General features: G+C 41.8%; 2 protein-coding genes across 4 annotated transcripts; one reads left to right on the top strand and one right to left on the bottom strand.

The window, feature by feature from the left end:
• Positions 1-54: 54 nt before the first annotated feature.
• LOC125900455 (kelch-like protein 28) lies at positions 55-9,280 on the bottom strand. The gene is made up of 6 exons (XM_049595459.1): positions 9,110-9,280; positions 7,972-8,232; positions 7,238-7,875; positions 6,661-7,104; positions 3,716-3,924; positions 55-3,602 (listed from the first exon to the last, which is right to left on the bottom strand). Exons 2-6 carry the CDS (start codon positions 8,230-8,232, stop codon positions 3,439-3,441), a joined length of 1,716 nt encoding a protein of 571 aa, XP_049451416.1. The 5' UTR covers positions 9,110-9,280; the 3' UTR covers positions 55-3,438.
• Positions 9,281-11,193: 1,913 nt separating this feature from the next.
• LOC125901167 (TOG array regulator of axonemal microtubules protein 1) lies at positions 11,194-25,732 on the top strand. Of its 3 annotated transcripts, none has more exons than XM_049596609.1 (24): positions 11,194-11,466; positions 12,004-13,179; positions 15,511-15,577; positions 16,614-16,742; positions 16,952-17,215; positions 17,320-17,603; positions 17,798-18,027; positions 19,000-19,059; positions 19,407-19,507; positions 19,601-19,765; positions 19,881-19,946; positions 20,131-20,300; positions 20,389-20,560; positions 20,744-20,980; positions 21,397-21,520; positions 21,831-21,936; positions 22,272-22,507; positions 22,670-22,828; positions 23,126-23,252; positions 23,350-23,465; positions 23,625-23,808; positions 23,931-24,150; positions 24,261-24,347; positions 24,456-25,732. In XM_049596609.1, exons 2-24 carry the CDS (start codon positions 12,148-12,150, stop codon positions 24,707-24,709), a joined length of 4,590 nt encoding a protein of 1,529 aa, XP_049452566.1. In that variant the 5' UTR covers positions 11,194-11,466; positions 12,004-12,147; the 3' UTR covers positions 24,710-25,732. The 3 variants fall into 3 exon arrangements, with proteins under 3 accessions (XP_049452566.1, XP_049452567.1, XP_049452568.1); XM_049596610.1 differs by having other exon boundaries at positions 20,392-20,560; XM_049596611.1 differs by lacking the exon at positions 19,000-19,059.
• The last annotated feature ends 113 nt before the right edge of the window (positions 25,733-25,845 follow it).

Consider the following 25,845-nt stretch of genomic DNA (forward strand, 5'->3'; position numbering starts at 1 on the left):
ATTGATTTCATTTGTCGCACTTGCATGGCATGGGGTGTGTTCAACAAGAGCCACATGAAAGCAGACGGTACCTTTTAAGGCAGGCATTTATTTTAAACTGGGTACAACTGCACCACACAAACTGACTAAAATGTATGTAAAATGTCTTCAATCAAAACATGATAAAATGTGAAAAGCTACTGTTTCTACACCTAAGGTTATCTTGTACTTCCAGTATTAATCCACAGGATATAAAATTCAAGATAGTCACCTTATCTCCAGACACACAATGGGAAATGTAAAAGAAGCAGAGTGGTCATTTTGGCTAACATTGACATCAGTTTCAAATGATTTTTTTCTTCTTCTTTCAGACACAAACATTAGAGTGGCAGTCCATTTTTGCAGACCAGGTGTTAGTCATCCATCTGCTCTCTTTGAACAAGCACTTTGGTGAGAGTGGTGGCAAAAACATGACATTGGTTAGGCCATAATGAAAATGCGTACAAACTCAAAATTCTCAACATCCCTTGTTTTTGCAGATTCACGTTTGCAGATTTTCATCAGCGTCTCTCCGAAATCCATGAAAGTAGTTAATATACACCTCAGAAATCATGACACTGAACATACACATATCAATGCTAGATGAACAATGGCTGCAGCACATAATTACGCCTGCGTGATTTGTGCTGTGGCTGTTAAGTGACTGACAAAATAATCTAGCACAACAGACTGGATTAGCAAACAAAATCAGGTTATAGAACAACAAACAATACAAATTATGAATACAAAAAAAGTCATTCACATGTTTCTAAAATAAAATATTTGCACAGATACATCTGAAATCAAAAGGAAATGACTTTACATGGGGATGCGAACAATCTGCAACAAACTAAATGTCTCACCAGTTACCAATTTGCAAGGCAATTAAAAGTTCCCTAATCATTTAACAAACACATCGGGGTTAAAATACAAGTGGAAGAGCACATGTCCTTTCAATGTTTACAAGAACTACATGTGGTGAAAACTGCAGAATTTTTAATCAAGTGCACACCCCAAATTTGGCCACGACTTAACCGTGAGCAATCCGCCTGAATCTGCCTCCATCAACACATGCCTTTTACAAATGAACCAGCATGCACAACAAAATGACAACACAAAATGTCTGGCAGGATGAGGCAAAGTCAATGGTACCAGTTGATGTTTCATTAGACGTCCACACATTACCAGCCAACAATGTGAATCAACAGACATGCCGTGTGGGGTTCTGTTACAGCAATATGAGATGCCTTGGCTTTTTAAAGAGACAAACACGAAACATATTCATCCACAGAGAGAGAGAGAACAGAAGTCTTATTGCATTATCTAAATGCCATTATCCTAAATTAAAACATATGTACAAATTACAATATGTATCAAAGAGTTTGGTAAGTGCAATGCAGAGCTTTGTTAAAGTTTCCACTTGTGTGCAAACGTCAGTGCACGAAGCAACTCAAACTAGACTTGAATGTTAAGTGACTCGACAAACTACACCTAGCCTTTCCTCGTCTAGTGCCCCCTCTATTGCTGTGCATTGCTTGACCTGTCCGTCGGCCTAGCCCAAGGCTGCACAGGGTGACACCCTCAGCCAGCCTGGAGTCACGAACACCCAGGACACGGGACTGGTAACAGTGGGAACATGGCCTGAGTTGGCTGACACAGCCCTTGGTGCTTTATTATCCATCTCCGTATGACAGCATGGAAGAATGTCATGCTAATACGTTAGCAATAACGACAGGACGGAAATGTTTCGATTGTGGCACAAGAAGGAAGCTGTTTCTAGCACTGGAGGCGGGAAAGATGTCAGGGGAAAAAAGGGTCATGTTTTGGCACTTCACATGAAGCTGTGAATGGATTACCTCAAACCTGATCTTGCAAGCAAGACCGTGGCCACATGAGGATCACACGTTTGGTAGCGAGTGAAAAGAGCAGGTGTCAGACCCAATCACAGGCGAAAAGTCTTGTTCATATCCAGGAGAGTGACACTGTACCAGGAACAGGTATTGAGACAGTGACAAAGCATGCTCATATCCAGCAACAGGGCTCGTGAGGATATTTTAAATTAAGTCAAACTCATCATCGAGCAAATTTTTTTAGGCTTTTTAGATTTGAGGACAGAAGTTAGTGGTTTTTCAACCACATTCTTCCCTTTGAGTAGGACTTTGTTTTATTGCATGGTTGGGGGCCATTCAACTTAATGCATTTAAATGCGCATAAATCAAATAAGTAACATCTTACGCAGTAATGCAGCAGAGGCTGAACAGAGGTTGACCTAATTGTGTGAGGCAACACAGACAAACAGCTGAATCCTGAATCCTAAATATAGCACCAGTTGGTATTGTGTACAGACCAAAGGGTGAAAAGAGGGCCAAGGTCGATTTTAACTATTGTGAAGACTAGCAAGTGCATGACCTGACCTTAGGAAGATGTAACAGAAGCTAAAACATGGTTGTTGTTTTTTGTTTTTTTTTTAAATGGCTCCGAGGATGAAGCAGAAAGTGGCGACAAACGCTCTCAGGAGAGTCTGTCACTCACCTCTACACCGGCCCTTGGAATCAAACTACGCACACATCCGCACGCACGCTAGTGACCCAGTGCAGAAAAACATTTACAGGCAAATGCACTAGAGGATATATTCATATCTATATATTTTATTTAGACTATTTACAGGAGAGAAAAAGGCAGCCCTTTTTGAAAATAGAAAGATTCCAACTTTTCTCTTTTTTGTGAAGCACTGATTTTGATGCAGAACTCCTGCGTCGCTGAGCCCGAGTATCGGCTCTGCACCCAGACACGTAACAAAACAAACAATCCTACCTGACATGCATGTACCCCTCAAGCATACACACGGACATACACACCACATGGCCAACAACCACATATTCATACAAATACACCAGCAAACTGCGGTGTTCTACAAAATCTGAACACATGGTTCCAGTTGCAGCAGGGAAATTAATTAAAAAAAAAGATTTGAGTGTTGAAAACAATTAATGGCATGAAGGAAAACAAAAAAATGTCTGCTAACATAACAGAATTTCGAAACAAAAAGTGACAAGTTTTCTCCCACAATCCTCTGGGAAATGGCTCAGAGTCCTCATTGTGGTCCAGCAGCAGTAGAGCGGTCGTCTCCTCGTGCCCATGACAGCAGCCGTCCGATCATCTTCCTCTCTGTTCCCGTACAACTTCGCAGCTCTTTCTCATCTCTGCAGCCACGTCTGCGGTTCCCCCTCTAGCCAGCCAGCTACCCCGGCACATCCATCCACCCAGCAGGCTCTCGCTCCTCTGGTGTTAACGTCGGTGTGCAGTGCTCTCCTCTGCACCTGGAGGATGAATGTGGGGAAGGAGGAGGAGGAGACAACAAAAAAGAAACGTCTTTGTGTCTAAGTTCTCTTATTGGGTCCTAGCCGGCTGGGCCATGGGTCAAAGGGCCGTCAGACCAAAGTTGCAACGGCAATACATCATGCCACTCGAGTCCAACCAGCTGTCTGAGATGGGGTCATAGCGCTGGACAGTGTTCAGGTAGGATGAGCCGGAGTGACCTCCCACCACATAGAGGTAGTTGTCCACAATAGCAGAGCCGACACCTGTAAGATGATGTCACAGTCATATCAGCTAATTACATACATTTCTCACCCCCACTAGGGGTCACCAGCATGTACAAATACACATATGTAGGATTTGTATGATGTAAACTTACCAGTGCGTGGTTCATTCATTGGCCGACAGGCTGTCCACTGGTTCTGATGTGGATCATACCTCTCAATGCTAGACAGATGCGACACTCCGTTGTGCCCGCCCACCACAAATATGAAGCCAAGCATGACGCCAACTCCGAAGTTGATCCTCTTGTCTGCCATGGGGGCTACCATTTCCCAGGCATCCTTGCTGGGGTCGTACCGCTCCACGCTGTGTGGAGAAGATGCAGTACATTAAAGGTCTAGTATGTAGGATTTAGTGGCATCTAGTGGTGAGGTTGCACATTGCAACTAAATGAAACCAGTGTTTCATTTAGAAGAGCCAGTGTTTTGTTTGTCCATTCTGGGCTACTGTAGAATAACATGGCGGACTCCGTGGAAGAGGACCTGCTCCATATGTAGATATAATCGGCTCATTCTAAGTTAACAAAAACACAATGATTCTTAGATTCAGGTGGGGCTGGGCATTAAACAAAATAATAATTACCTTAATATATTTTTGCTTGATAGCGATGTAACTAATGTCTGATAAATTCTTCATATAATTAAACCACCCATATGCCCATGGAGAGATCAGTAATGCACCTTAAATGCAAGTTTCCACCCGTTGTTAACCAGAAGAAGAAAGAGCATCATTTTAGATGATGGATGACAGCGCAGCGCTATCCCATGACTGAATTCACCACATAATGTTAGCTGCAGTAGCTGTATGGGTCAACTCTAATTCTACTGCTGAGTTAGCAAGTTAACTTGACCAACTAATTGTTTTTTTCACTAGAATAATATAACACAATGTGACTAAAAGTAACATGAATAAACATTTAATTCATTTTCTCGTCCGTAAACAGGATTTATGCCTCAGTCACGTCAGATGAGTTTTCATCAGCAATAACTAAACTCACATTACTCCACAACATCATCAAAGTCTGTCTTTTTTATTGTTTTGGTGTAAAACTTGTACAGAAAATACTAATAACAGTTGAGATCTTTGTTTTGCCTATTTATTCTGTTTACACTGTCGGCTAATACACTTACAAAATGTTTCATCTGCACAAAGAGTTCAACATGCTCCTGACAATAATTACGATTTCTTTGTCATTCTATTGTCTTATTTATTTATTTACGGTATTTCCATAAGAATTGTTGTGAATCTACCTCAGATTTGTGAAATGTTCTGCTGTTTGGCAAGTGTGTGTCATGTCTAGTATCTTAAACTTTCACTCAGGAGCAAAAATTAGCCTTTAAACTTGAAAGAAATGATAATTTTGACTTCTTATTAGATAATTATCAATACCAACTGATAAGAATTGTGTTTTTTGTTGTTGTTTGTTTGTTTTGTTTTTTTTTTGTTTTTAAATCGGGATAACATTTTTAGCCATATTACCCAGACCTAGTTTCAGGTATCTATAAACTAATTAAACCATATTTATGAATTCTGTATTCCATTTCAAACAATATATCCCCCCTAAATCCTAAACACTGGACCTTTAACAAAACACACCATGGTTTTAATAATCCAAATTCAAATTGAGGCGACCTTCCAGCCCAACTGAATGCTGTACTGATTTAGCAATTTCAAGAAATTCTATTTTTATGGCATACAGGTATATCTGGGAAATCTAAAATCATGTGGTATGGTTTGATAAACTGTCTGACGTCTTGTTAAAGATATGCAATTTGTAGTTACTATATAATTATATTACACTGCTTTGTGTTTTGTACTGTTTGTTTATTATATTGCTTTGCTTTTTTAGTTTACTTATTTTACGTACTTATATATTGCTTTTTTCTACTGATGCTTCCTGTTTGCACTATTCCTTTGCTGCTGTAATGTTGCAAATTTCCCCACTGCGGGACAAATGAAGGATCTTATCTCTCTTATCTTGTCCACAACATACAAAAACACCTATGTACTCTTTCAAAAGCTGCATTTCAAGAGCGGGGAACCTACGTCACATGTAAATTTAAGTTAGACAGAGTTGTACCTTTTATCGGACTGATATTTAGTCATATTTAAATTTAGTTTTTATTTAACTACAAAGAAAACAACAGTTCATGTGGTCTGATCACAAACACATACACATGCAGTGAAACTAGTGATGGTTTGACCAACAACAGAGGTGAATTACCTAATCTGACCAGAGTCAAACGAACCCCCTAACAGCAACTGGAACATTAGCAATCAGGGATTGTTTTGCAGCATGCGAGGACATATAAGCCACTGGGGAGAGGGAAAAAAAGTCCCCAAAGATTCTCTGTCCAAACACATTCTCCTGAGGGGTTTCAGGAGTCAAGGAAACGAGAAACAGAGACGCTGCTCTCTAGAGATCCACAGCAACAACAGAGGTCTAACCAGCAGCACACAGTTAGGCAACCACTCTCAGAAACTTCAGCAACCACTTCTGTTATGATTCCTCTTCACTCATTCACAGGGCCCTGGCCATTTTCTCAGCAACACTTGACATCCTTCACTTGATTACCAGTTCTATTAAATGACTAACAAGACCTTGAGAGAAGGCCAGGTTAGGAGGTCTGAAAGAGCTGCGAGCTTTTCACTGACATCAAAGACTATTTTATAAAAAAGGTGTGGTAGAGCACCGCAACCTTACATTACTGATGTTAAATGTCATCTGTAGGAGCAAAGAAAGGTTAGTTGTGTGTTTTGATCCTATGTGCAGTCTTTACATTATACAGAAACTTTAATGAAAGAGGTTAAAGATGAAGGGAAAGGTGAACCATATCATACATAGAACTGAGCAACTACAGAATGAATGATTTAGTATCTGAATTCAAATTCTTTAGTTTTGGCAATTTTATACAAATTCACAAGTTGATGAGATAAACTAGGACACAAGTTCCTCAATATTTCCCATACATAATGTTTAACAGCCCATAACACACAGTATAAAAGGTAAAACAAAATCATATCTACTATCAGTGGTATTACCTGTTCATATGGGCCGGGCCATAGCCTCCGATAGCATACACCATGCCATCCAGCACAGCGGTGGCAAAGCAGCTGCGGGACTTGGTCATGGGTGCCACTGGCTGCCACTCCTTCAACTTAGGGACGTATTTCTCCACCGACTGGAGGTAATACTGGCCGTCGTAGCCTCCGAGGGCATACAGCTCGCCAGCCAGGACCACCACCCCAAGCGTGCTGCGGCACTCGGCCATGCGCTCCACCGAAGACCAGGTGTTGGTTTCAGGGTCCCAGCTCTCCACTGTGCTCTCGTGCCTCCGATAGCTGATGCCCTGTCTCATGTGTGTGGCGATGCCTCCTACCACATAGACCTTGTGGTCGAGCACTGCCACTCCAAATTCATATCGGGGTACGCTGAGAGGTGCGAGTCCTATCCACGAATCTGTCCGAGGGAAATACATTTCTATGCTGCAAGAGGAAGACATAAACTGTCAGATTAGTCTGTCTTTTTAAAAAAAAAAAAAAAAAAAAAAAAAAACACAGAACATAAGATATAGACAATACAGAATTTGAAATATTGTCTAGACATTATTATTATTACCTTTCTAATGTTGCAAACAGTCCAGCCTTGCCTCCTACTGCAAGCAGCACCTTTGGGGCACACCTGGGCCGTGCCGACAACACAGTCTGATAGGAGAGCCGGTGTTCAGGCATAAAATGATATTTGAGGGCCTCGTTGAGCAGATGCTTACACGCGTGGTCATCTCGTATAAGGTGGTTGGCTTCATATAGGCGAGTGAGAAATTTGACGCTGAGGAGTGGAAGGCGAACACAGTGCAGCAGCTGAGCCAGATGCTGCTGTCTCTCAGTTACATCGTATTTGATCCATGACTCCAGGGCATAAAATACAGTCTCCTCTGTGACCACCTTAAGGCAGTCGTTGGACACAATTTCATCCAGCTCGGCCCTCGTCAGTTCAAAAAACTCCTCCGTCTGACAAACCTCCTCAAAGTTCTCACAGATGAACTTAGTTGCGGCCAGGCACAGATCATGACAGCCGTAAGTCTCTGCAAAGCGGGAGATGCCTATACAGTTCCCAGCATCCAGCTGGCTCTCTAAAAAGGAGCAGCACTCCTTAAGTACTAGCTTAACCTGGAGTAAGTCAGCAGCCGGTAGCAGAGATTCCACTGTTTCCTGGGAGATAAACACCGTGCCAGTGTAGGCATACTCAACGATGGCCTGGAAGAGAAAGAGTAAAAGTGTCACATAAACAGTAACTATGGTACAGGAGTTAATCAGTGTCGTTAATAAGGTGTCTGCTGGCTCCAAGCGTACCTGCAAGGCTGTCTCATCGATGCACTGGAATTCCACCTCAGAGGTCTCCTTTTCCGACAGGTTACCTGTGAACATGGCCTTGAAGTAAGGGCTGATGCTGGCCAGCACTACTTTGTGGGCATGGATCTTGGCATCACCCACGCGCAGGACAATGTCACATAGTTCGTGATCCTGCCGCAAGAGCTGGAGGCCTTGCAGCAGCTGCTCTGAGTGAGGCCGTTTCAGACTGGCAAACATATAGGACTGGTCCTGCTGGTCCATCTGAGAGCAGGGATACAAAAATCAGTGCACTGTTGATATTTCATAAAGGATACTGATGCAGTGAAATTTTCTGAATAACTGATGTGACCAATAGCTCATTGAAATACTGTAAATGCTGTAAATTAACCATTTGTTGTCTTGTCCCTGTGACTACAAACCTGAGAAGTCAACAAAAACCCAGGCCTGTGCAACGTGACGTAATCACAGCACGCGTTAAGGAAACATGCCATGGTAGTATGATGCCTTCAGGGATGTTATGTAGTAATACAGTGGTTATTCCGACCTGCTCTGTCATCTGCTGTGAGGCAAGCTAAAGAAGCATGATCTTCTTAATCCAGTGCTAACGCTACTTGAAGTTAACCAACCATATTTACTAGTATATATAACATTTTTTGGGCTAACCTCAAGCAAACAGCTCTGACATTCAGTCACAATAACGGTAACTGTTAGTTTAGTTGACTGGGGCCTTGGCTTGATTTCTGAACGGAGGACATGGCCAGATCAAAACTCGCTAGCTAACGTTGCCTCTTAGCTTTACAGCAGCAGACCGCTAGTGCGCTAGCTAACAAACTGCAAACCCCAACAACAGCCTGGGTTTTTCAGAAACAAATTTGCCCGGATATCATATTTACGTTGACACCAACACCCATGTCACCATCGTATCGTCAACAATGTTCGCCTCCAGCAAATACACAGCGCCTATATCCGTTTCATTGCACTGCAGTCGGCGCAGGTTAGCTGCTAAAAATAAACACGGTTACTGTGGCTAGCTGCATCATTGATTGATATACAGTAACATGGCTGACAGATACAAAACGTGACGTTATAGCTAGCTGTCAGATAACATTTGTGTGTCGTCGAATTGAGGAAAACAAACCTGTAACCTATAGTCCGTCTGTTGTGCCCCTGTGATGAGCGATTTTGCAGTGGCGGAGTTCAGCGGCGACGAGTGGGAACCCCGGGTGGCTACCAAGAAAACAACCTACTGCCAACCTAGCCACAAAGCTACAGATGAGCTCTTATAATAACCAGCTATCAGAGCAGCACACCCACTTCCGGTGGTTTCAAAATAAAAGCACGTTCACAGCTATTTCTAAGGAAAAGCTACATTCATGTCATCGAGCGATAAGCCAAGAAAATATGTTACAACAATAGCCAACTTTACTAGTGTTTTTAAGAGGAATTCTTAAAATAAAAAATACATATATTCTTAAAAATATTAATTTAATAGTATCAAAAGTTCCCCATTGACATCTTAAATTCAGTATTTTTGTTTTGGATTTTTGACTAGGCCTATATATGATGTAAATATATATATATTTTTTATCAAATTTTCAGCATATGTAGATAGATAGATAGATAGATAGTTAGATATACACATAAAACTTTATAATATAATTAATAATAATCTAATCTAATATAAGATAAAAACAAAATAAAATAAAATAAAATTGAATAGAATAAAATAAAAATAAAATAAAAAAAATAATAATTATTTAGGACAGTTGTAATAGGCTAAGGCTTCAGCCTTCAACATTTTAGTAAACATAAACTTACTTTGGTTTGTCACTGCTCAAAAGGTGATGACATATTATTGTTTATTATTATTATTATTTTACTTATTTGTGTAGGCCTATAAGTTAGGAAATGGCCGAAGTAAAGAAAAGTAAAGTAAAGTAAGCTTAACTACACTTAACTAAAGTTGATGTACTTACTTATGTTCATTATTTATTGTGCTTTATGTTTCATGCTGTATTTTATATGCCAGATGCCAAAGACATTTCATGTAAATGTAACGGACAATAAAGTTATACTACAGTGTAGAAATACTTGGTTACAAGTAAGGCCCCTGCATTTTAGTAAAAGTACAAAAGTATTAGCATCAAAATATACTCACATTACCAAAACTAAAAGTACTCATGATGCAGGGTGGCCCATTCACAATCCTATATGTTATTTAATTCTAATTATTGATGCATTAATGTGTCTATCACTTTAATGTTACAACTGGTAAGGGTAGTGCTAATTAAAATTGCTCTATGTCCTGTTGCTGGGTGGTTTAAACCTATAAGAATATAATGTAACCTATTTGCAAATTTAGATTATTGATACAAAATAAATAATAAAATAAATAAACCGAGTAACTAGTAACTAAAGTTTTTAAATAAATAAAGGAAAAAAGTACAATGTTAACTTCTGAAATGTAGTGGGGTAGAAGTGCATACACAAGTAGCATAAAATGGAAATATTCAAGTCAAGTAAAAGTACCTCAAAATTGTAGGCTACTTAACTGCAGTGCTCGAGTTAATGTATTTAGACACTTTCCATCACTGAAAGTGTGATTATATGTGAGTCTGTTATAGCTGTCAAAAACTGTGAAGGAGTAAAAAGAATGATAATTTTCCCTGAAATATAAATAAAATATTGCATATAAAGTTAACTACATTTAGACTAAGCATATACAAATAGTGTTGTAATTACAGTGTATGAGTAAATATGCTATTTTCATCGTTCGTCGTTGTTTAAACCTTTTCCATTCTTTCTTTTTTTCTTTTTGTATTAATAACTATTTTATTATTATACGAACCTCATTTGTGTTTTATGGCATTTGGAAAACCATTCTTTTAAGTTCTATTTTTGATTTTCTATTAATACAATCGTGGATGTGGCAAATAAAATATACTATATTCAAAAATATATTTGGGGAAAATGTAGACTCGTTTAAATCTGAGTAGCACATGTAACAAAACAAAAAGTCAGTAAGCTACATTTTTTATGGGAATATTAATATGTTTTATTCCTGCACAACTATGCAGCTTTAATTACATTAACACTATCTTATCTATCACTATCTTATAGTTAATCTTATTTTTCTATTGTTATTTTTGGCTGTGTTTATTTTAGTTTCCATCCCAGTCTCCGTGCTGTAGCTCTGTGGCGATGATACCGCCTGGAGGAGCCTCGACTCGCGTCACCATGGAAGCGCTCAGTTTGCGACATGTATTCGCCATTTTGCTGCCTCAGTGTGTGTATGTGTATGTGTGGGCTCCTCTCTGTGTGAATACCTCTGTAGCTTTCAAACATTCAACACTCCAGGCACCAGCTGAAACAACCACGGAAAATGTCTGCACTTAGGAGAACCGTAGCTGCCGCACCATGACACGGACATTTGGACGACGTAACGTTAGATAGTCTCGCTGCGCGTCAAGAAAGAGGACTGGGGGAGAATGCGAGGTCTGTTTTCTTGCTGTTTTCCTAACTTTGCTAGCCCAGTCAGCCAGCACTAACCACTAACACAATTAGCGGAGCAGCGAGTTAGCTTAGCACCGTTTGAGTGCAGTTAACAGTTAGCTCGGGTTCTGTGTAACGTTAGCTAACTCATTTAGGCTGCTTAACGGTAACGGTGTAGTCAGGGATTGATTGTAAACCCATTGAAGGCATTAGTATCGTATAACTGGCTGAGTCTTCGACCGACACACATATTAAATAATGTTACAGCAGCGGGGAGTAATGTAACGTTAGTACACAGTAGCTAAGGTTATCTAAACCTTTCTGCTGATAACTATCGTGCTTGACAGCCACAAGTGGTTGTGTCCATTTGCGCTAATCTACCGTAGTTCACGATCGATCATAGTGTTAAGGAGCAACAAGACACTCCCAGGCAGTTACATGCCTGTGTGACATGTTTAAACGCATTATTATTTAACTCTAAGCAAATGGAAATTTATTCAGTCATGTGTCCACTGTTAATTTTCTGCTCTGGCTTCACAGCTTGACAATCAGGAGAGTGGTTTCTCATCACCAACCACTCAGGATGACAGCACCAAGTAAAGAGGAGGAATATTATTGTCCTCACAGGATTGTGTTCGCCTCTTTAAATTCTCAAATCTGACCACAACCACAAGACCACCAATAATGATACCAGGATTGATCTCCCAGGAGTTACACGAGCTGCTCCTGGACCTGAAGAATTACCAGAATCGCACCAATGGGGTGGAAGATCTCAAACACATCCTCTCAGAAGTGGACATGCAATCGGTCCCGTCTGGCAGTATTGAGGAGTTCATCTGTTTTCTCCCTCGACTTCTGGATGACAGTAATTTTAAAGTGTTGTATGGCACGTTGCAAGTTTTAAACTTACTCATTCAGAAGCTCGATACAGGTGTGGATAGATATTTCAAGCAGATAGTCTTAGTGGCTCTGAAGGCCCTGGGGGACACTCGCACCGTCACCAAAAATGAATACATGAATGTGTTTCGACAGCTGATGAAAACTGTTGCACCGCAACAAGTGTTGGATCTTGTCATCGGCAACTTGAAACACAAGAATTCAAGGGTTCGGGAAGATGTCCTTAACATCATCATGGCAGCTATGCTCACTCATCCTAGAAAAGATTTCAACATCCCCAAGCTTTGTTTTGACGTCGCACCATACCTGGCAGACAGCAAAAGGAAGGTCCGCCACGCCGCCCTTGAGCTGTTTGCTGTTTTGGACTATTGCCTTGACACAGGGAAAAAGCAGCCTCTAATGAAAGCTGTGGATATGGTTGAACTCAATGAGGACGCAGAGGGTCTTATGGCAGCTGTACAGGCAAGACGAGCAAGGCACGTCCTTCCCAAACTCTCCTCAGAGGGGATAGTGGAGTATGGCTTGGTGGTCCCCAAACCAGGACATCGGAGCTCAATGCAGTATGGTTCTGGAGCTGATCTGGACTGGGTGATGAACGGAGGGCGGGTAAGCAGTGCCAGGAGCCACAGAACTGAACCAGACTGCGACCGACTCTATGGCTATGGCAGCCTGGGCTCCCTCACTGATGACCTCCCACTTCAAAGGAGGATTGTTAGCGCGGGTAAAGGGAAGAACAAACTACCCTGGGAGATGTCAAGCTTCTCATCTACCGAGAATGATCAGCAATGCAGTACCCCGAATGGAAAGTGCTCTGAAAAGGTGGGGCCAATCATCACCGCCGACTTGCCATATTCTCACTTATCTCTTGTGATAATTAAGCCATCTGGGAATGTTCCCGGATTTAGCATATGTTTTATTAACCCTCAGATTCTCTGTTGAAATAAGACTCACAGCTTAAAGGGATATTCTGCTATATTCTAGGTTAGTTTACCCAGGGAAATAATGGAAATATTGTCCCTCTAGGTAAAACTGATTGGCATTAATGAAGCAGCTATTGAATCAACAAGCTGTGTTCACTTTTTCCCTCTAAAAATACTCTGAAATCCAAAGCAAATAGAGCTTAATCATCATTTAACTGCCTGTACAGAGTGTTTAGGAGCACCAGAGTGCTTTCCATATTGACTCTGAAATTACAGACCATCTCAGTGGTCAAGCATTTGTGTTGAATTGCTCCCAATCAGCTAGCAAGTGCAATCATTGAAAAAGAGGAGGGGTTTTTTGAAAGGAGGATTATTTTTGTGTGCTTGCCTTTTCTTCCTCCCTTTAGTCTTGCTTAGTTCACAGAGGATTGATAAAGTTAAACCTTGGTAATTAATCTTCAAAAATCTGGGGTGTTGACAATTTGTTTACTGTCAAAATTGCACACTCTTTGTGTGAACAAGCTTAGTCACACCCAAAGGCAGCCGTCCAAAAAGAAATCTCTGACTTTCGTCAGAGAGTTTGGGGGCGAAAAAACCTAAATATAGTCAAGATGCAGTATGGATGGAGTGCAGCAGAGAGGGATAGTTATATATTATATATGTTATTACACAGAGATGTGCAGTGTCATCTACAATCAACCTGTTTGTGTGAATGATTGCATATTGTTAAGACAGCTTGTAATGATTGATGCTTCATTAGATGTTTTCTTTCTTCTTTGCATCTTTCTCTTTGCATCATTAGAATTGATTTTGTATCTATTGGCAGGTTAACAATAGGCTGAATTGTTTTGTGAATATAAGGCTCTCAATTCGTTATAAACAGAGAGAGGAATAGATAGGTAAAATCTCAGAGCACTGCAGGATCCCTGATACTATTCCTGGAAGAAATTCAGTAGGTGACTCATTTCCCTGCACAATGACACTGTCGCTGCAAAGATGAGCATCCACTGTCTTGAGAATAAGCTGTGTGATAATCAGGTTTAACTTGCCACTTTGTTAGGTTAAAGTTTGTAATGCTGAATATATAACTTATCACAGTGATGCCCAACTTATGGCCCGGGGGCGAAATCTGGCCAGCTATAGGATGCCTGGTGGCTTCAAGACCATTGCCTAATACACAATGAAAATAAATTAATTCACAATGGGAATATTTTTGTACTTTGGATATAAATAAGGTGCCAGAGGGAATACAAAGAGATAAAAATAGAGCTTATTTATTAAAAAAAAGTGCCTGGGGAGGATCCTTTGGAGCCCCCAACGGAGGTCTAGTCAAAGCCCCGAATGTCCTCAAGTAATAGGAACACCCCTGCTTACACCCGACCTGTGCAGAGCTGCAACTGGAGTTGACGCTTAGCAAAGACGATTAAGGACAGCAAACGGCAAAAGGTTGAAAACATGCTATTCATTCATTACATACACTGATAAATATTGATGTTTGTATATTAAATGGCCCCTGGTCTCCTTTCATTTTGCAAAAGCAAGTTGAATATCCCTGCCTTATCACATTTTATCAGCTAAGAGACTAGACTTATTTGTTATGTCCATTGCTTTGTTTCACGAGGTATTAATTGACCATATTTTGTTCTGGGAACTATTATCCAGCTTAGAGCCTCCATTTGGAAAAACCTTCTGTTTACAGCAGTGTGTGTTTCCCAGCAACCCCATTACCGCACAGCACACTTAACTGAAGGGGGCGTGACACATAATTGGTAATATCACAGGGTTATGCTTGTAAAACATGGCTTATTTGCTGCTCTAGTGTTGATTGCAATCACAGCAAATGCTCCACAGTGAGTGCTGATCAGATTTTAGGCTACGGGAATGACCTCAGCTACACTCACTCTCTCGGGGATGCATGCACTAGTGCAAAAATCTGTCATAATTCTGTCTCTACTTGATTTATTTTAGATCATAGGTTGGCCATTAAAGTTTTATGAGAACAGGAGATGTCGTGTACATACTGCTAAGTCTGTTTACAGTAGCGGAATATCCACACAAATGCCAGTGTCTCTTGCCTGAGCTTGGAAATATACGCTGCATCCCTTTGTTCAGGCCTGTGGATGGAATTACACTCAGTCTCCTGTTTGTTTAAGGATTGCTTTACATCAATTATTTGAACTAAATCCTCCATTGTTGCTATTAAAGGAAATCATTTTCTGATTGCTAATAGGTGGCCAGTGAGGATTTTCTTCCCCTGTCAAGGAAGCTGAGTCCTGAAACCTACATACCCAGTTTCAGTAAGTGTCAATACTTCCTTCTCTCAGCATTACACTTTCATGTATTCCATGTGAGGTGACAAGTGCAGCTGACTGGTTGTCATGGTCAACTTCAGCCGGACTCAATATAGAGAGGCTTTAAATTGGATTAGCATGCTGAGTCAGAGGAGTCACCGTGCTGCATGTCACCAAAAGCCCTGAGATGAGCATGGTTGCAAGGCAGATACGTTTCATACCAGTCTCACAACATGCTGAAAGAGGTCATTACATTCACCAACTGTTTTGTTTTTGAAAATCTGGCCTGCTGGAAGGTTGTGGACATGAGCAGTCCTACAGAAAGTAGTCATCAGACTGATTGTGTGAGCATAATTCGTCCCTAAATGTCACTTACGTAAAAAGTAAGCCCTACATGTGCTTTTTATTAGCAGCTTGTCACCACCGTCAAGTTAAAAATGACCTGCTAGCTGCTGACTACCCCTCAGTTTGGCAAAAGCGGTAAAAAAGAAGCCCAGTGATGGAAAATGGCCAGATTTTGAGCAATATTTTTTATGAGAGGAAAGGCATTGTTGCCTACTTATTTTTGCCAAATGTTATTTTCCCAAATATGATGAGTCTCAACTTGATGACTTCATGTTACCTCCTTGACCCACTGGCTGTTTGATTTTGACCACTTACACAGGGATTACACTCATTCCAGTGCTGCTACTTTAAATTACGTAATCTGGACACATGCTTGTGGTAATCCTTCAATGAAGATTACAAGTGTAGTAGATGTGTTTACAGCTTTTGGATGCAGTCTCTTTCGCAAAACCCTATAAAAATCTGTTTTGTGCTTTGCTAATTTTTTTAATCTTTTATAATGTTGTTGTGTAAATGTCCAGTTTTTATGGCTACTGCTATGTTTATCATGCAGCTCAATTGCAGAACATAAATAAGTAGTGTAAGATTAAGAAATTAATGTAAACTAAGCACAGTAACTCAATTACACATTTTACAGGGAGGATGTTACTGTCATGAACGTTATTTGAGTGTAGTGCAAAATTTTCTTTCCATCTAGGTTCTGCACAGCCTCAGAAGCCACAATCCTCCAGAAGGAGGGAGTCTCCTGCACGTCTCAGAAGAAGTGGAAGCCTCAACTTGGACCCCGACATCTTTAAAACCACCAACTTCTCTGACCCAGATGTTGGTAAGGAGTCATAACCTCAGAAGGATCTGGTATTTTTCAAAAATGTGCCACCCTGTAAAGTTCCCTGGATGGAAAGATGCAAATCAGAATAAGAAAGAACTTAAATCATTTTACAGTTTTTAACATCCAGCCTGTCATGAACCATATTTCCACCTTGTTATCTTTTAATTGCTCAGTTTTTCATGACATGTGAATACTCTGTCTCACAGTGGCACCCAAGGGACACATGCTCTCAAGGAACCCCAGTGTTGAGCGCACGTTTTCCCTCCCCTCAAACCCCACCACGTCCGGATCCTTCCTACTGCCCTCCTACCCACTGGCTACTCTCCCAGGAGGTGTGCTCACTCCAACACTATCCCGCCGTCGTGCAGACTCCTCCCTCTCTATGTCCAACACTTGGCCAAACAAGAGAGAGAACACCCCTCACCAGCGAGACACGAGTCCCTGGAGAGACACAGCAGGCACAGTAAAGGGTATTTAAGCAAAAACACCCACATGTGAGCTGTTAGCTGACTGCAAAAATGTTGTGGCCTCTGTGTATCATCTGTTTTTATCCTCCCTGTTCTACCTCAATTAGGAGACCAGCTCTCTAGCAGATGCTCTCCCCGGCCTCTTCGTGCTTCCCTTGTGAGTTCCTCTTCCACTTCATCATTCCGCCGGGCTCTGAGCAGCACCAGGGCAACTCTATCTATCTCGCCAGTTGTCCCGACAGCAGAGCAGGTCCAGTCCCATAATGGCCAGAGGTCCAATGCTCCAGGCAGCCCTCAGAATCAGCAGCTAGAAAGGGACCTTCATCTGGATCCTGATGGCATCAATGTGGGGCGAGACCCTCAGGAGGATGATCCTCTGGACATGCAGGAGGTCAGCAAACTGTCTGCTTTTTCTGTAGAAAGACTCTGCTGGAAAATGTAGGGCACTGCAAGTTCCAACTTGCACCCTCAGCACCTGAGGGACTTTAAAGAAACACAGTCTGCTAGTCCGGGGGGTTGAAATTTGGCTCCATTTATAATTTTCCTTTCCACGCTCATATGTGCCAATTTGTGTGTTATTCACAGATGCTGAACTCCCTGCGCTCATTGCGCAACAGCGCAGCCAAGAAGAGGGCTAAAGTGAGCCTCAGCAGTTCAGATCCGGATCCAGACAGCCCTGACTCAGCTGTGAGGCTGGACCTGGGTCTGGACTCACCATCATACACCTCTCCGATGCTTACCAGCTCAGCCAGTGAGAGCGGCCTTTCCAGTCTGAGCTCAGTCGCCAATTCCAGCATCAATGGCATCAAAGCCAGGTAAAGGATACAGATTACAGTATGTTGGGGCATTATTCAGCTCAAGTATCTTTTGTTATATGTCAGTTAATTAAAGAAATGTTGTCGCAGACATGGTGACATCTTAACCCTATGGGCCTGAATGATGCATAGTGCATCCAAATTCACACAACCTGGAGTCACGCGACCGTGTGTCATAGCGAGAAGCCACGCATATCACGTGAAACAGCGGAACTGTAGCTTTCCGACAAGGCCAAACACTTGTCAGTAACCCAATGTTTTCACAGCAAAAAAACTGATAAAGTTACAATAAAATGATGTATAACAGAGCTTTTATACAGCTTTGCACACACATTACTCCTGGATGGATTACTCGCGAATGCAGGCTCACACAGAAATGCGCAGAAATTGTGCTGTCATCCCATCACACTATAAATCCAGATCAATTGTCTACAAAATAAAAACCTGACGAATTTCTTTACAATCCATGATATAGATCTTGTTATCAGTCACTTCATATAGTGAGGAATATCGTATCTTACGACATCTTAGGCTTGTGACAATATTTCCATATTGTCCAGTTGACACTCCACCAAACTTTGTATGACAAGACAAGCGCACTTCACCTTTACGCACCCAGACAACTGCAGCCTAATTATGCATACTGACAGGGCAGTAGTCACCATATACGTTGAGGGGGCCACGTGCCCCCCCCACCAATGCCCAAAATGTCCCCCCAATATATAACTGAAACTGAAAAACAAATATTATCTTGGAGGACATCATTGCACTTGGTTGACTATTTTTCTATTATCTTAGATGTAAATATTGCATGTTTCTTTCAGATAAAACACATTTTTGACTTGTGAATGAGTCAATGGAATTTCTTGCAATAATGAAAAAATACTGGCAATCACGCCTGGCACAAACCACATGTTTTGGACAGCTGTGAAGTGACAGAATATCTCACCATCATGGTTCTTGTATTGCCAGATTCCAGAGAGTCTCCCCTCTTCATATTTGGCAGAATATGTCAACTTCCAACTTGCTATGGTGAGACACATGTAAAAATGTAAGAATTTAGTCACACAGATTTGTTTTTTTCATTGATATAAAAATGAATATAAAATACAGACACAGAAGAATATGGCATGATGGCAAATCTGGTTAGCCCAGATTGTCCTGAAAAAAAACAAAAACAAGATATAGCATGTGTATGTAGCCTTTATAATGACTGTGATATGAGCTTAAAAAGGCAGATAAAATACCCCCAAAAGGCCTAGGGCCCATAGGGTTAAAGCAGAGATAACCTTGTACCCATTTGGTGGCGTTTGACAATGTGTTGAACAGGGCTAAGAAGTTCTCCAGCATAATTTCTCACTTGTCACATCTGTCGACAGTCCTGGAAGCTCTGCCTCTTCAGGAATGAAACCTCGCATTGCAAGAGTGCCTTCTGCAAAACTGAGGTCTTCTGTGTCCATGGACTTCAGCAGCCTTCAAGGTATAAAGAGAGATTCCAGGGGTTTGCCTAATCTGTTTTATTGTTTAGTTTATCTTATTAATGTCTTTGTTTTCTGGTTTTTCTTTTCTCAAGGATTGTCTCAGAGAAACGAGCTGTCATCTGAGGTGGGTGTTGTTGGGCAGAGAGTCACTTACTCCAACGGAACAATCAAAACTGAGGAGGACACATCGGGACCATCTCCGCCATTGGTCAAACCAGCCATCCGTGAATCTGTCAGAGCTCTAAAGCCGGCCAAAGGTCAGTCAGCGGTGGTATCAAACAGGACAGAGCTTTTTCCCGGATTTACCTAAAAATAATATTATGTGTCCTCAAATAATTAAATTAAATCATATTCCTCTCCTTTGATTCTTAGGTTCTCAGAGCCACAGCAGCAGGAACTCACCAGCCACAGATATGCCTGAAGGAGTCATTGGAAGAGGTCAGTCTCTGCCATAAGTCATTGTTCAGTTTTCCAGTATTCTGTTCTGTGTCCAAAGTTTTTTAGCTCATTGTTGAATGTTTAAGTAAGTCTCACCACTGATTCCTTTAGCAGTTGAGCAGATTAATTGTCCACCTGTCTGATAATACGTCTACACAAACATCCCCCTTGTGCTACGTCTTAGGCATGTTTGGCACGGCAGCGTCCCCCAGCTCTCCAGGAGCCGCCTTGTCACTTGAGCAGGGTGATTCTGTGGCCAAGCCCCCTGCTGATCCCTCGGCAGGCGTCTACAGCCATGCTCTGTCTGGCAGTCACCTAGACAGCGATGACAGCCCACGTCCAGATGAGGTTAAGGTTAGTCACACTTTGTGCAGTGGAAAATCATAGCACATCGTACCAAATTTCCACTCACCCTGTGTGTTTTCTACCATTGCATGTGCAGCAGAGGGTGAAGAATTCAAGATTTAACCGGGATAAGACGCGACTGCAGTGTCTGGAGCAGCAAGAGGAGCAGTGCAGTCAAGCGGACCAGAAACGAGAAAAGATTCGCCACCGTGTCAGACAGATGCTGTCTGACTCACCCACAGACGAGAGTAGAGCATTAATCATCAAAGGCAAGAGAAAGATTTGAAACCTTTACCAATTGTTCTGTTACCATATTGCACTATAACTTTGAATCTTGCTGTGAAGTATTACATTGTATCCTCATGCTCTTTAAAGAAATTAAGTCATCCATTTATGCAGCTTATAATGTTTGCACCCAGAGACTTGAAACGTACATTTTTTTCCTGACATAGAGCTGCATCTGAACGGCAGCACAGTGGCTTCCACAAAAGCTGACCTTCTCTCTGATGAGTCCCCTATCAGCCCCACCAGTCCCGCCAGCCCACCAGGACCTCAAAGCCCCATTAAGTGCTTCACTCCACCCCACCAGCCAAGCCCCCCCACGGTGCCCCCCAACCCCAAAAACCCGTCCCGTCTCAGGAGGGCACCCAGCCTCAGCAGAACCCGACCATCGCTGTCACACAGCTCAGGTTAGAAGACGTTAAACTAAGACTTCATCTACCTGCTGCACATACCAAGTTCAATCATCTGTTTTTGAAACAACCCACTGTGTATCTTTATTATGTTGCTGTGTACCATCTCTCAGTCGATCTGACGCCAGCTTGCAATTTAGCAGTTTTCCGCAGCATTATAAATGGATGAACCGGTGCTTCAACAGGTCTTTGTTTATAGAAAATGTTGGAACATTAATTAGACTGTCAGAGCCACCAGAGCATGGGTGAATAAGATGTTTGCTTTGGGTAATGTGCCACAATGCTTTGTTTTGACAACCTACCGTTAATGCACCGCCGCCCACACACACACTGCTTGTTTTCAGACTGATAGAGATGTAACACGAAACCAAATCTGTGTGTGTGTTGTGTGTGGTGTCTGACGGGCCATTTAGATGAGCTGTCCCCTGGTACTGTGGGCTACAAGAAGAATCTCTCAGAGCCTCCGGAGCTGTGTCCTTTTTCCAAGCCTGACCTGGCGCTGACACAGAGCTTCAACCTGCTGAGCTCCGAAGACTGGTGAGGAACACTGGCATGTTACAGTATCTCAGATGCACTGAGCTCCATCCATCATACTTACAGCTCAAATCCAGGGCTCCTTAAGAGGTTTTTGAAATACAGAATACCATGTAAAAGGCATTAGCAGGTATTGATTAGCAAAGCAATTACATTAACACAGAAATATTAAATTACAGTTACTCTAAATATTAAGATAGGTGTGTGGTAACGAAATCCATCATACTCAACAGGAACCATATCTTTAAGTTTGGTTAAAGAAAGTGTACAAAAAGCGGCTATAAATGGTGTCTTATTTTTTTTTTAACTTCAGGGAGAAGAAGATAGAGGGTCTAACATTTCTGCGCAGTCTGGCTGTCTACCACTCAGACACACTCCAGGGCAGGCTTCATGATGTCTGCCTGTCTCTCATTCAAGAGGTAGTACAACTTGTTGTGCAACACTCTCACACCACTTTTACTTTTTCAGTGTGCTGCTTTACTCCATCTCAACTTGCACTGCTTTACTTCAGGATTTATATGTTGATATCTGATTTTGCAGATTAATTCTCAAGCTACATCCACACTAATACAATCTCAAGCATTTTAGCACTGTTCCAGACTTAATCTCTGTCCATATTAACATGCCTGAAAATGCATGTCACATAACCATTCATGTACACTGTTATTGTCAGATAGATGTCTTAAACATCTATCTCTGTTGTTTGATGCTGGAATAACCCTGTTTCCACTATAACAATGTCCTTGTCATTCAGGTGAAGAACCTGCGGTCCAGTGTCTCCAGGGTCGCAGTATGTACACTGGGCGATCTGTACACCCACCTGCAGAAGGCAATGGACCAGGAGCTGGAGGGAACAGTTAAAGCATTACTGCAGAAAGCCGGGGAGAGTAACGCCTTCATTAGGCAGGATGTGGATGCAGCGTTGGGCTGCATGGTTAAGCACTGCACGCCAACTCGTTGCATCAATGCTTTGCTCTCTGGGGGACTAAGGTCAGTGTGCATCTCTACACACACACACACACACACACTCACACACACACACACATTGAAGTGCTGTTACACTGCACTCACAATTTTGAGTTTTGGGTGGGTACTTTTGCACAATTTATAAAGCATTTGATCGCTGAATTGGTTTCCCTTCTCCTCTGATAGTCACCTCAACGCAGTGGTGAGAAAATGCACCGCCCAGCACCTGGCTGATCTGGTGGAGAAGGTTGGTGCTGCCCGTCTTCTGTCTGGAGCCAAAGATCTCACAGATAGAATCTTACCTGCCGTAACCAAACTCGCACAGGACTCCTCACAGGAAGCCAGGTATGTTCCTCTGCTTTTGTTGTAGTGTTATAGTGCAGTTATCAGTGCGGTTTTTACAAGTAGAAAAGGTTTCAACTTTTGCATTTGCACAAGTTTTGTGTAATTCATAAATATTACATGTTTTACAAATTGTTTGTAGCAAAGAAACAAATATTGGCTGGGTCTTGTAGCTAATTCACATAAAATCCTTATCATGGTTTGCGGGAAATTGTATGCCATTAAAAACATAACTAATAATGGGAAATTCAAAATATGAAATTTCCAAAATTACCATTTTCATACTGGTTCAACCCACAGGTACTTTGGGCGACGAATGCTGCTGTCCCTCTCGTCCCACCCTGACTTTGACAAGATCCTGGAGAAATATATCCCCACCAAAGACCTGCCGACCGTCAGAGACACTGTCTTCACTCTCAAGACAAAGGCACAGTGTTTTATTTTCTATGTTTATAAAATGTATGGTGCTCTTCCTAAAGGTCACACTGTCATCTTACCTGGAGATTGTTGGGTGTTTTTTTAAGGGTCTTGGTGAGATGCCCCAAGACACGCAGTCAGCCAGAGGTAGACGCTCCCTCCCAGGTAGCGGGACAGTCAGAGCCTCATCTCTCACCAGAGAGCCACTCAACCAGACCAACAGGTGGGTGTAAATATCAACCAGCACAGCAGCCCTGCTCAGCCTTTTGAGCAGAGATGTAGCCAAGCACAACCTGTATAATGCATATATGAAGTACATTATTCACACTGTAGATGAAGGTTTATAAAATAAACTATGTGATGTGTTTTGCATCATCTACAGGGAGTCTAACAGCCATTACAGCTGTAGATCTCAGACGCAGAGTATTGCAGACAAGACTGAATACATCAAGCAGATCTCAGGTCTGCTGGGTTCAAAGGACTTCAGAGAGAGGATCAAGGGGATCGACCAGCTAGCAGCTGACTGCCAGAGCAACCCCAACATGGTCATCAATAGTATATTCCCGGTTAGTACTAACATTTTTGCTTTGTCATGGTTCTCAGTTAACATTATACAATCCTGTGTCATCCTAAAAACGCAACAAAATCTCACCTTTTTTTCCTTTCCCTCTGGCCTTCCTTCTTTCAGGTGTTTGATGCCTTCAAGGCCAGGCTGCAGGAGTCCAACAGCAAGGTCAACCTGTACGCCCTCGAGTCTCTGCAGAAGATCATCCACTTGTTGAAGGACAACCTGTCCCAAGTGGTCAACATCCTGGTCCCAGCAATCGTGGACAATCACCTCAACTCCAAGAACAACGCCATCTACTCTGCTGCTATTGGAGCTATTAATGCACTTATCTTAAATCTTGGTACTCATTTTGAGCATTCAGATATTTCTGGTAGAGGTGAAAGTAGAAGCTCACTTAAATTGGAGAATTGTCTTTATGTAACTTTGTGAATTTCTTTGTTTCCATGATAGATAACATACTTCTTCTTCAGCCTTTCTGCACCAAGGCTCAGTTTTTAAACGGCAAAGCAAAGGTGGATCTTATCGAAAAGGTTGCAGGTGTGTATGCTGTAAGAATTCTGATCTGATTCTGCAGTATATGCCTTGGCTCCCAAATTGTTTTGTATGTCTGACCACCTGTTGTGTCTTGTTGCTTTCTATTTCCAGACCTTGTGACAGAGCTCTACCCTCGCAAGCCCCAGATGGTGGAGCAGAAAGTGCTTCCCTTGCTGTGGCACCTCCTGGGCACCTCCACCCACAGTGGTACCATTCATGGCCGGGGCGGCAGCGTGAGGGGTGCTACCGCCAACCTGTGCCAAGCCCTTTACGCCCAGATGGGGCCCAGCCTGACTGAGTGTGCTGCCTCCCAGCCTGCCAATATCCACAAAGGTTTAAATGAGGTCCTGAGGACCGTATCCTAAAGGTAAAACAGAGTCCAAACAGAATCTAATGTTGGAAGAGAAGAACATTAACACTGACCTTACTTGAAGACAGAGATGTTCTACATTTCTTACAGTGCCTGCACTTTTATATCAGTAAAGAGAAAGTCCTTTAAAAAGTAGGAGCTCTTAATCTTATCTCAGTGAGATTTCCTCTGGTACAGACGCATGGACAATTGTAACATACTGACATCAGGTCTCACACACACACACACACACACACACACACACACACAACCTGCTCTCTTTGCACTTTGAAAAAGTAGCTCATCATCATGATAGACTTCATGAGTTTTACATTTTACCATCCTATGATTGTCATTGCTTTTTTTCATAATCTAAACATGTACTGTAGACAAATCAGAGACACTATTGCAGAATGTAAAATTTGAAATGCACAAAAAAAAGACGAGGAAGAAGACAGGGACCTGAAAGGTGTATATTTTTGCTGTATCATCAAATGTGATGTGATATTTTCAAAATGTCTTATGTAGTTGTTTTTTTGTGAATTGAGATTAACAAAACTAGTACAAGATACTTTTGTACAGCTCAAATGTGTATTTGCACAGTATTAGCTTCATCTGTAATCGTATGCTGTATAATGGTACAGTTTATAATTTATATATTGTGCAATGGTTTCAAAGTCTTGTTAATGATGTGCTGAGCTGGTACCGTCTGTCTTTTTTTGCATGACCAAAATTAACTGGCAGGATCAAAATGTGTTTATATTTTTGTTAAGGAGATATATATGTACACTGATGCCTAGATCAAGGTGGGGTTGGAACCAAGTCTGCGGATGGGGACAGCGTGAAAGGAAAAGGAGTTCAGTTTTTTACTCCAGCGGTTGCCTGAGAAACAGTGAAAGCCCGGATCTGATTGTGTCTCAGTATAGTGCCAGTCTTCAAGTAGCCTTTTAACTCATCTATTGTTAAATTATATTGAACTTGTTTGTGGACAAGAGCAAAGACAGATTGATATATAAATAAAGTGTTTATTTCTGTAAAACCAACTTCCAGTTGCCTCATTCACTAATGCGGCTGGAAAAAATGGGTATTGATTACATCTGTTAAGGTCTCATCTCAACCGTTAGTTTGTTTTGAAAGGTGAATTAAATTCAC

This window comes from Epinephelus fuscoguttatus, linkage group LG14 (genome assembly GCF_011397635.1).
Source record: "Epinephelus fuscoguttatus linkage group LG14, E.fuscoguttatus.final_Chr_v1".
In the NCBI taxonomy this organism is placed as follows: Eukaryota; Metazoa; Chordata; class Actinopteri; order Perciformes; family Serranidae; genus Epinephelus; species Epinephelus fuscoguttatus.

What these genes read in the sequence shown, in the direction of transcription:
- LOC125900455 (XM_049595459.1), bottom strand. Translation starts at nt 8,232, where the DNA reads ATGGACCAGCAGGACCAGTCCTATATGTTTGCCAGTCTGAAACGGCCT. An exon ending in TCGATGAGACAGCCTTGCAG is followed by an intron (nt 7,876 to 7,971) that starts GTACGCTTGGAG and finishes TTTCTCTTCCAG; the next exon opens with GCCATCGTTGAGTATGCCTA. An exon ending in AATGAATGAACCACGCACTG is followed by an intron (nt 3,603 to 3,715) that starts GTAAGTTTACAT and finishes ATCATCTTACAG; the next exon opens with GTGTCGGCTCTGCTATTGTG.
- LOC125901167 (XM_049596609.1), top strand. Translation starts at nt 12,148, where the DNA reads ATGATACCAGGATTGATCTCCCAGGAGTTACACGAGCTGCTCCTGGAC. An exon ending in GACTCCTCACAGGAAGCCAG is followed by an intron (nt 22,829 to 23,125) that starts GTATGTTCCTCT and finishes TTCAACCCACAG; the next exon opens with GTACTTTGGGCGACGAATGC. An exon ending in TCTTCACTCTCAAGACAAAG is followed by an intron (nt 23,253 to 23,349) that starts GCACAGTGTTTT and finishes TGTTTTTTTAAG; the next exon opens with GGTCTTGGTGAGATGCCCCA.